Raw genomic sequence first — 10,445 nt, forward strand, 5'->3', positions numbered from 1 at the left:
TTCTTTAAAAATATTAGTTAGGAGAAATTTTTAATTATTTTTATTTTTATTTATGTCTTAAGATATACTTCCTCTATTTTATATTAAGTAAATTTTTGAGATATTTTCATTGTTCAAAATAATTGAATTGCTCAAAGTTCAAAAGAGATGTTTGAAACTTTTTTCATATTTGCCCTTCCATTTATTGAAGTTTTATATTTTCTAGAAAATAATTCACACTACTTGCAAAGTTATATTTATAATTTTACAAAGAGTAATAGTATAAAGTATGATTCAAATTATGTCCTTGATTGTTTTTCTTAATTTGTGTGCATCCCTCACAAATTCACTTAATATGTAATTGAGGGAGTATTGTCTTTATTTATTATTATTTGTCATAGTTTTTATTTTATGAGCCAAACTATATTAACTTTGATAAATATTTTAAGATGTATTTTTTATCATAAAAATATGAAAAAGGGTAATTTATAGTCATTTTCGTATATTTTTTTAATGTCTAAATTTTTATTTTAGAAATCAAATTTATGTAATCTAAGTTTTGAAAGTTAGTCAAATTGACTCTTAAAAAATGTAACATGACAATTAAAAATAAACAAAAAGAGTGTTTGTCTTCATTAATTTTTTACTTTATTTAGTTGTTTGTAATATTCAAAAATAATATCTTTTAAGAATAAAAAAAAACTGATTAATTTTTCATGATGACTACAAAGATCTCAATAAAATAAATATTTAATAAAAATAATTTTTAACTTAATACATTAATAAAATTTAAATAGTACAATTCCCCTTCTAAGTAAGTAATAATTTTTATTATAAATAAAACTCAAGATAAGTATTTTGAAACGAGAGTAATACATTAATTCTTTTTCCTTTTCAAAATCTAGAAAGTGGTGTCCCAATAAATAAAGAGAATTTCCAGATATGATAAATCTTTTTAAGCATAATTATTTCATATGGGATAATTTTTCTAATTACTTATAATGGTAAATAAAAAATTTGCTATTATACAAATGATATAGCGAATTATACAAACGTTATATTCACGAATTATTTGTATGTCAAAATATACAAATACTGGTATACATACGTATTTGTATATCTGGCAAGCGAGATTGAGAGAGAGGAGGAGAGAGGCGAGTGAGATGGAGAGAGGAAGGAGAGAGGCGAGCGAGAGGCGAATTTTATATATATTTCTGTCGAATTATATATGTATATTTTATCAAAAAATTATATATATGTAACTAATATACATATGTATTTATGTGGCAAGCGAGATTGAGAGAGGGGAGGAGAGAGGCGAGCGAGATCGAGAAATGGAGGAGAAAGGCGAAAGAGATGTGAATTGTATATGTATATTTATCAGAAAATTTGTATAATGATAACTGATATATACATATATATTTGTATATCTGCAAGCAAAATTTGCTATACCGCATATATAAATAACTATGTTTGTTGCGAGCCATAATTATTTTCAAATCATACTCTAAATGTGTAATATAGCAGACGAATTTGCCATGTCGCGTAATTTTTCCCTAAATAAATCACTAAATACTCCCTTCATTCACTTTAGTTTTCCTGTCTAGTATTTGAAAAATATATTTTTATTTTTGCTTATCAATTTTAATATATCAAGAAAAAAAATTCTTCGTATTTTATTTTTGATATTAATTACTTTATTTGTCAAATTATTTATTAAAATCTAAAATTATATTATAATTAATATAAATATTGTCCTCCCTTAGTTCTATTCCATGTAGTATCGTTTGACTTAATACAATGTTTATAAAAAAAGTAGACTTTATAAATATTTTTGTTATTGTAAATCATTTTATATTATTTAAATAATAAAGTATATATGATTAATTATGAATTTTAATACATGTCACACCTTTATAAAAAACAACAGTAATTTTCTTGTTCGAAATAAAAAAAAAAAAGAGTAAAAAATCAACCACTCTCTCTATTCCGTATTTGCCCTTTTTTTTTCTTGCTCTTTTTCTTTTCTCTCTCTTCTTCTCTTTTTTTTCTTCCGATTTTTCCTATCCATTTTTTTTCTCTTTCTCTTTTAAAAATAATAATTAATTATTCTAATTTAAACTTAATTTTAAATTAAATATTATAACAATAATGCTTTTATTCTTTTTTAAATTAAATATTCTTTTATATAAATACATATATAATGCATTTCTAATACAATTAAAAAAAATATAAACGATAAGTGTAATACATTTTGAATTCAATATATTATATATATTATAGACATGTTTGAATGTACGTGGTGAAAATATATAACTAAAGCATTTTTAATACAAATATATTATAAGTATTATGTGTGAATTTCAAATATTCTATTACTATTCAAATTAATTTATGTTGTTAGAAATGTATTATATTTGTTGAAATAACAATAATTGAATTCTAATTGTAATGCATTTTATATTTAATATATTATACATATTATAGAGATGTTTCAATGTATATGATGAATACATAACTAAAATATTTTTAATATAATAATATATTTTGTTAATCAGAGAAAAAATAAAAAATAATTATAATAGATTTTGAAATCAATTTATGATACATAGTATAGGCATATTTTAATAAATATGGTGAATATATAATTAAAATATTTTGAATATAAATATATTATAAGTATTATATGTGAATTTTAAATATTTTGATGCTATTTAAATTAGTTTTAAATTAGGATAATTTATTATTATTTAAAAAAAGGGAGAGAGAGAAAGAGAAAAAATAGATAGATGTAATAAAAAATATATCTTTAAAGAATAATTATTAATTTAAAAAAGTTTATTTGTATAACAATTTCCTTTTATTAGAGATAAAAATGAACGGACGCCGAAACAAAAGAAATTTGTCCCACGCAGCAGCTACAGTAATACTAGCAACAGCTTTTAGCCACCAAGCCCCAAACTAACTGAAACCGTCAGTGTAGGAAATACCCAAAGTACCCCTCTCAGCACCTTCTTTCTCTGCAAAACACAAAGAGTTACAGTAGAATTTCTGAAAAATTATTTGACATGCTTCTGTACACGTCGCCTCTCTTTCCACTGCTCTATTCAATGTGATGGCGTGTTTTATCAACTCACCCCTATATATTAACTACATTTACTACTTTGCCACTCATCTCCTTATCCCAAGAACAACCAATAGTCTCTCCCTCTCTCTGTTGTTTTTCTGGACTTCAATGGGTCAAATCTCGTGAACTTCGAAGCCCATATTTTTTAAATTTTGCTTCTTCTTCAATCCACAGGTTTTCTGTGTTTTCATGTGTCTGTTTTCTTTTAAATTTGTCGTTTTTTGGGTTATAAAAGTATTTGTTTAAGCATTTAATTTGAACTGAAAGATTCGTCTCTATATAAAAGTAGTATTGTTTTGGGTTGAGCGAAAGAGGGTTATACTTTTCAAAGGGTATGAGTATTTCGATGTATACGTATGGGAATGTGCTCATGTTGACTGTTACTTGGTTTCTTTGTAATATATACTAAAGGTATGTTTTCTTATTTCTCTTCTATTTTCTGTTGTTTTAGTGTTTACAGGTGAAAATGGGAAATGGAGTTTTGATTTTCTTTTTGTTTGAGGTCTTTGTCACAGTTGAAAGGTACTTACTACAATGTACTTCATTTTTGTGAGTTGAGATCATTTTGAAATATTTTGTTTGGGTATTGAAAAGCACCTTTTTTCTTTCTCTCTAGATGTTTGAAAGATGCTGTTTCTATCAATTTTTGAATACCCTTTTTGGGACTTTACACTTTTGCTTGTTTTCTCTTCCTGTATATACCGGAAAGTTTGATTCTTTAGTTCATTGTGAAGCAATAGAAAAAACTTTAGTTTTGTTTGTTCTTGTTGATTTCTAGGTAAAAACTACAGCATTGTTTTCTGCGCAATTCGAAAATCTTCAGTTATATTGATAAATTTTGAGTGATGGATGGGAGAAGGCATTCAGTTGATGTTCCCATATCGAAAACGCTGGTTGCACTAAGAAGAGTGAAGTCACTTAGGGATCCAACCACGAATTCAATCAGCAAGTTCTCCACAATGGTTGATCATTCAAGTAATGCAATTACTTTAGGATTTGAAAATAGACAAGAAGTAGGCTATAATGAGGATAGCAGTGCCCTAGGGCAAAATGGCTTTGTTTTGTATGCCAACCGGGAGGAATATGCAGGGGATCAGGAGCTTAACTGCAATATGGGGAATTTCAAATCGCAGTTGGTTTCGCCTCAAATGGAACTTTGGAATGGGAACGTCGAAATGTCTAACATATGCCAACCAAATGAGATGGAAAGAGGAAATAGATCATCAAGTAAAAGATTAGGTCATCCTTACAGGGATCAAGGAATGGCAATGACTTGTACAACACCTTCCAACGCCTGGGAGGAGGGCAATGGTTCCAGTAAAGAATCAAATGAAGGTGCAGTGCAGGCAAAAGATGCAGTTTATTATGCAACAAAAAAGAATTGCAAACATAAAAAACATACTAGATCATCTAGAACAACAGCTGGTGATGTCTTGGGTCGTTTAGGTAGTCCCTACTTTTCTGTAAGTGATGCTCCAATCGAAAGCTCAAACCATGTCATTTCATTGTATGGTAATGAAGATGTTGACAATGTGGAATCTGATCATGGTGGATGTGGAATTAGCTCCTGCTGGTTAGGCACCCCAAAGTTTAGGGGATCAAGTCCTCTTACACATATGGAAGAGCGTCCACTTCTGTCTGCAGGAATAGGTGAGAGACTATTAGCCTTACAAAGAAGAAGCTCGGCTCAAGATAATAATGGAATTGCTTCACATTCAGAAAGTCCTAGAAATCTCAGTCAAAAGTTCAGGCCAAAATCATTCAGTGAAATGGTTGGACAGAATGTGGTATCAAGGTCTCTGTCGAATGCAATCTCTAGTGGGCGGATAAATCCATTCTACCTGTTTCATGGTCCTCGTGGTACGGGTAAAACATGCGCATCAAGAATATTTGCAGCTGCATTAAATTGTCTTTCTCCTGATGCTGAGAGACCATGTGGCCTCTGCAGGGATTGCGTTCTCTATTTCTCAGGAAGAAGCAGGGATGTTAAAGAAGTAGATTCATTGAAAATCAATAAAATGGAGAGAGTTAGATTACTTGTCAAGAATGCATTGACACCTCCGGTTTCATCCAAATTTAAGATTTTTATAATTGATGAGTGCCACTTCTTGCGAGAGGAAACATGGACAAGGATTTTAAATCACTTGGAAGAATTGTCTCGGAATGTGATCTTCATAATGATCACCCCTGACCTTGATAAGCTGCCTCGAAGTGCTGTATCCCTGTCCCAGAAATATCATTTTTCCAAAATAAAAGAAGTAGATATTTCTAACAGGTTACATGAAATTTGTGAGGATGAAGGAATCGATTTTAACCAGGACGCTTTGGATTTCATTGCTTGTAAATCAAATGGTTCACTTCGAGATGGAGAGATAATGCTTGAGCAGCTAAGTTTGCTTGGGAAAAGAATAACGATGCCTTTAGTCTATGAGCTAGTAGGTGTTCATTTGCTACTTTCCTGTGTTTCCTTTTCTATATCCTAGTTTTATTGAAGTAACAAGAATTAATGCTGTCCATTCATCTTCTCTGCAGATTGGAGCTGTATCTGATGATGAACTGCTGGAGTTGCTTCATCTGGCATTGTCATCTGACACTTCAAATACAGTTAAAAGAGCCAGAGAGCTAATGAGATCAAGAATAGATCCCATGCAATTGGTGTCACAGCTGGCTAATCTAATAATGGACATTCTTGCTGGAAAATGTCAGAGAAGTACTTGTGAAGTCAAAGACAGGCTATTCAGCGAACACATTTGTAAGTATAACGTTCTATTGTTATTCGTTCTTTCATGTGTTGCAAAGCATATTTTGCCAGTTTTATTGTCCTACTTGCTTCTTCGTTTTTGCGAATAAGTTCTTTTTCTTTGGATGATGGCTGATTACTTGAGTGGTATCATCTGGGATCAGTGGCCACTGATGAGGTGTACTAGCTCCAAATCATCTTTAAGGTTGCTTGTGGCTTCAATAGTTTGGTTTAACTTAGCTTTCAGTACCTACTTCATTTTTTAAGTTTTGTGATGAAAATGGACATTTATCTTGCAAGTGTCATATTCATTCAGTGTTAAAATTAATGTTTCCGTCCAAAATCATCTGGCAAATTGTGTGATCATATAGACTGTTGGTGTGAAATATTTTCAAGCAGTGCTGAAGCATACATTCTATCCCATTCTGCAAATTATCATAGTGACCAGAGTGTACCTCTTGACTAAAATCCTTTTTGGTGGACCGCTTGCTACCTTAATACTACTTTAGGGAATTTGGCAGATAAAGTTTTTGAATAAGTGAGAACCAAGCGAATTATCTGCTTAATTCTATCCATTTTCATTATAATTCAGAGTTGTAATCTTCGTTTTGCTGCTTGATTCATCTTTATTTTTCCCTATTGTCTGATAATTCTTTGCTCTTACTCATCTACTTTATGTGATGATGTTCTTTAATTAAAAGTTTAGAACTAATTATACCTTATAGGTGTGAAACAAAAAATTCGAACCGTTCAACTCGACATTTTTTATTCTGAAAGTCTTAAGGTTGTGTTTTAAATAATCTCTCTATGGTGGTGCTCCACTTTTTCGTTGTCTTGGAAGACTGTTATATCTAAAATATTGCATTTTTATTACCTAATATCTTAGCTGAAGCTGAGAAACAGCAACTTGGTCATGCACTCAAAGTACTCTCTGAGACAGAAAAACAATTGAGAATGTCAAAAAATCAAACAACATGGCTGACTGCTGCACTTCTACAATTAAGCTCAGCGGGTTCTTCAGTCGATACCAAAGATGGAAATTCGTGCTTGAGAATGATATACGAACAAGGTGGCGATGACTTGCGTGACACTCTCCTATACTTATCGTGTTTGGGACAAGCCTAATTTTTATATTCATCAAGTTAATTGGAGTGGAATTTTGTTTTCGTTGTGTCAGATCCTGATGGTCATCCTTGTAGTACATCATCAACAAGTGAGAGTTTAAAGCACCTTACAAGTTGCGCTTGTGAAAGCATGGAGTCTTGCAAAAGGGGAATGCAGGATGATAAAGAAACTCTGGCTTCTATATGGTATAAAACTACTGAAATTTGTGAATCCAATTCCCTTGCAAACCTTTTGAGAAGAGGGAAGTTGTCATCTATTTGTCTTAAGCAAGGTAACAGTTCCCTTGCTTTACTTGTTTATTGCATCATATGTATCTTTAGCTTTGCCATCTCTGTGAATACATAGGTCTCTCTTTACCTGATTACATTCTTTTCTTCAAACCCGTGTATAACTTTAGCCAAATATGTGTCGTATTTTTGTAAATGTTGATACTTCAAATACTGAGGTTCGTAAACCACCTTTAATCTAAAGAAGTTTCAATATGGGACAGCTTTTGAGTTGGACCTCCTCCATGATGATTTCCTGTAATAAAATTGAGCTGGAATTTTATATCTTTAAGAGATGGATCACGTTTGTCCTTCTATCCTCCTCACTACTCCCACTTGGAGACGCTCCCAAGGCACCAAATGTGCTTTCCATGGGTAATGATCCCTATAGCTTTTCTGTTTCCATTTGTCCTTTTGACAGCATATTCAAGCTCTTGACGCCTTTGAGCCTCCTATTCACCTAATTCTTTATATTTATGTAATTCCATTTGACCATAAATCTTGAGTCCAAGGAAGGGAAAATAGATAGGTATTGCGAGTAAAGCATAGTTTTGAGTTCAAGTTTTTGTTCCTCTTTGATTGTTTCTCCAACTTCACGATGTCAAAATAGTATACTTATTACAAGAAAACCAGATGCTTTATTAGTCTATTGAATGTCCGGTTACACATTTCAACCTTTTTCTTTCAGTCATAAATTTGTTCCAATCCATGGTCCAGGTTTGGCAATTGCTGAACTGGAGTTCTATTGCCCCAAAGACATGTCAAAGGCTGAGAAATTGTGGAAACCCATTGCGAATGCACTTAAGCGAACACTATGTTGCAATGTGGAGATCAGAGTCAGTCTTGTACCCGGTTGGTTCCCAAAAAAGTATTCCAGAGTGAAAAGGCTTTCTTATAGACTTTTTAATTGTTCATTTGGTAAACCACATTCCAAGATGGAACGTAGAATTGATGCATCGGAGAACTCTGATTCTGCTTCTAAAAGAGTCATAATGGTGGATAAAGTTGTTGAAACATGTTCCTCTGAGTGTTTATCTCAAAACTCTCAAATATGTTGTCATGGTAGAGAAATTATGACCATAAGAAACAGTGATGGAAATGCACTAAGCATTGGATCAGATACACCTCAGATATTATTAACAGATGGTTCCCTGCAAACACATCAGTTAGAAACAGATTGTTTGAAAGAGAGAAGTACTTGCAGATGCCGGGATTTATTTACCATAGAGTCAGAGAAAAAACCAAGCTGTTTTCCTAGAACAGTAGGACTTCTAAAGAGATCAAGGTCATCGAATGCTTCTCATATGACTTTTTCGATTACCGAACCACAAAGCAATTTGGTTTTATCCATTCCCTGCAAGACACCTTGTCAAAGCCACAATCCTTGCAGCAGTTTAAATAATCGCTCTTCTGGGAATCCAGATCTGTAAGTATCTTTCATCTCAAAATAAATTTTCCCAAGATTTTTTCTTAATACAAGTACTGTTCAATAATCCTATGTATGATCTTCCTTCGAAAAGTTATCTATTTGTGATCTCAATTTTTAGTCTGCTATTACATGTGTGTAAAACCCACAACAAATGTTGCCAAATTCATACTGGTATTGTAACATAAATCTCAATATGTAATTGGTAGTGGACAGGTATTATAAGGAGCGCCAGGACCTGCATGATTCCTTGTTGAATGTTAGGCAATTTATTTTGAGAAATCCTGAAGTGAAATATATGATTTAGTTCATGGTTGCAAAGTTCCTGTTCAATGAAAGAGTAGTCCATAGTCTGTAGCAATGCCTGATTAATAAAAACTTCCAACTGCCTAACTATTTTGTGCATGAATCTTTCTAGGATTTGAACTGCTTTTGTCAAGAAGGATGTCACCACTTAAGCCCTGTATGTTATGTTCTTGTTTCCCAACATTAAATTTAAGTATAGAACGTCACATTTCTCTTTTTCAACAGTTCCAAGGAATCAAGGTCGTATTGGAGAACTGCTCTATTACCCTTCAGGAAGGTAACCGTTGTACCTTATTATTAAACATTCTGTAGATGCATGCTTGCATCTAATTGTTCCTTCTAAAACATTTTCCCACATATATTTTGGCGTAACCATTTTGATTCCTTTGCTATTTACATTGCTGATTGAAATTATAATTTAGAAGTATATGTAAGATCAACATCTCCATACATCCGAAATTTCAGACTACTAACCAATAATGCTTGATGAATGCAGGCTTTGCAGCTGAGACATCAACATGAAAATCAACCCCAAGAATGGATTCTACCTTATTCTGCTGCAAACTAGCAATTGTCTATATAACATAACTGTGAAAACAAATGATGGTGCAAGATAACTTTGATCCATTTTCATGATTTAAGTAAGCATTTTTAGTTACACTTAGCACTAACAGAAGTTCACCGACATTTTCCTTCACAGTATTCCTCTTCAGAGTAACTGTTGAATTAACTGTGTATATACAGTCTGAGGGTATCTTGGTCTCCTTCACTATATATGTATCAAATTTAAGCTGTGGTTTCTGTGGTCTATAAACTAATGTCTATTTGTTTTCTTGGCTCATTTCAGTAATATCAAATGAGTGGTCCATTTATCTTTGTTATATAAATCCTTTTCCTGATTTATTTTGGTTCAACTATTTAGGTCCCCTCTTGATAGTATTTAGTTATTACAAGTACAACTAATTCACATGAACACAATATGTGACTCACTTTTTAGTTGGGAGTATTATTCTTTTGGGGGTTAAGGGCAAAATGGAGTATGTTTTACGTCAATTATAAAGAGTTTCCAAATATCTAATGGCGTCAAGTTTTTATTTTTATTTTTTTATTAATACAATAAAAAACGTGAAATGTAATATAAAAAATTGATAGAGTGATTATTGCATATATAGGGACCAGTTATACCTTGTAGGACACGGCACAACGTTAACCATTTTGTAAAAAGTTTACTCTATTAATTTCCAACGTTACTAAAAGTATTCATGCAAGTAATAATATTAAAACAAACTTTAAATAAAGACATAAACATCTGTTTTTGCTTTTTATTACATAGTAGAATTTCTCCTAAAATTCTTCTGTTTTCCATAGATGGCAAGTATGATTACGTTAAATACAACAAATATTAATTTTTTCGTACTTAAAACAAATATAAATATTTTGGATTGAATGGTTCCCCTAAGATTTTCTTACTATTTT

General features: G+C 31.7%; 1 protein-coding gene across 3 annotated transcripts; it reads left to right on the forward strand.

Annotated features, from left to right (window-relative positions):
* Nucleotides 1-2,948: 2,948 nt before the first annotated feature.
* LOC129896557 (protein STICHEL-like 2) lies at nt 2,949-9,841 on the forward strand. 3 transcript variants are annotated; one of them, XM_055972491.1, is made up of 9 exons: nt 2,949-3,280; nt 3,558-3,628; nt 3,885-5,541; nt 5,639-5,858; nt 6,733-6,915; nt 7,024-7,242; nt 7,955-8,663; nt 9,195-9,246; nt 9,466-9,841. In XM_055972491.1, the coding sequence occupies exons 3-9, from the start codon at nt 3,952-3,954 to the stop codon at nt 9,535-9,537; spliced, it is 3,045 nt and encodes a 1,014-aa protein (XP_055828466.1). In that variant the 5' UTR covers nt 2,949-3,280; nt 3,558-3,628; nt 3,885-3,951; the 3' UTR covers nt 9,538-9,841. The 3 variants fall into 3 exon arrangements, with proteins under 3 accessions (XP_055828466.1, XP_055828464.1, XP_055828465.1); XM_055972489.1 differs by having other exon boundaries at nt 2,949-3,628; XM_055972490.1 differs by lacking the exon at nt 3,558-3,628 and having other exon boundaries at nt 2,949-3,517.
* Nucleotides 9,842-10,445: the final 604 nt, after the last annotated feature.

The sequence above is a fragment of the Solanum dulcamara genome, chromosome 7, assembly GCF_947179165.1.
Source record: "Solanum dulcamara chromosome 7, daSolDulc1.2, whole genome shotgun sequence".
Classification (NCBI taxonomy): Eukaryota; Viridiplantae; Streptophyta; class Magnoliopsida; order Solanales; family Solanaceae; genus Solanum; species Solanum dulcamara.

Coding starts and splice junctions, on each gene's coding strand:
- LOC129896557 (XM_055972489.1), top strand. CDS start 3,952: ATGGATGGGAGAAGGCATTCAGTTGATGTTCCCATATCGAAAACGCTG. Junction 6,916..7,023: donor GAGAATGATATACGAACAAG/GTGGCGATGACT, acceptor TCGTTGTGTCAG/ATCCTGATGGTCATCCTTGT. Junction 9,247..9,465: donor CTCTATTACCCTTCAGGAAG/GTAACCGTTGTA, acceptor TGATGAATGCAG/GCTTTGCAGCTGAGACATCA.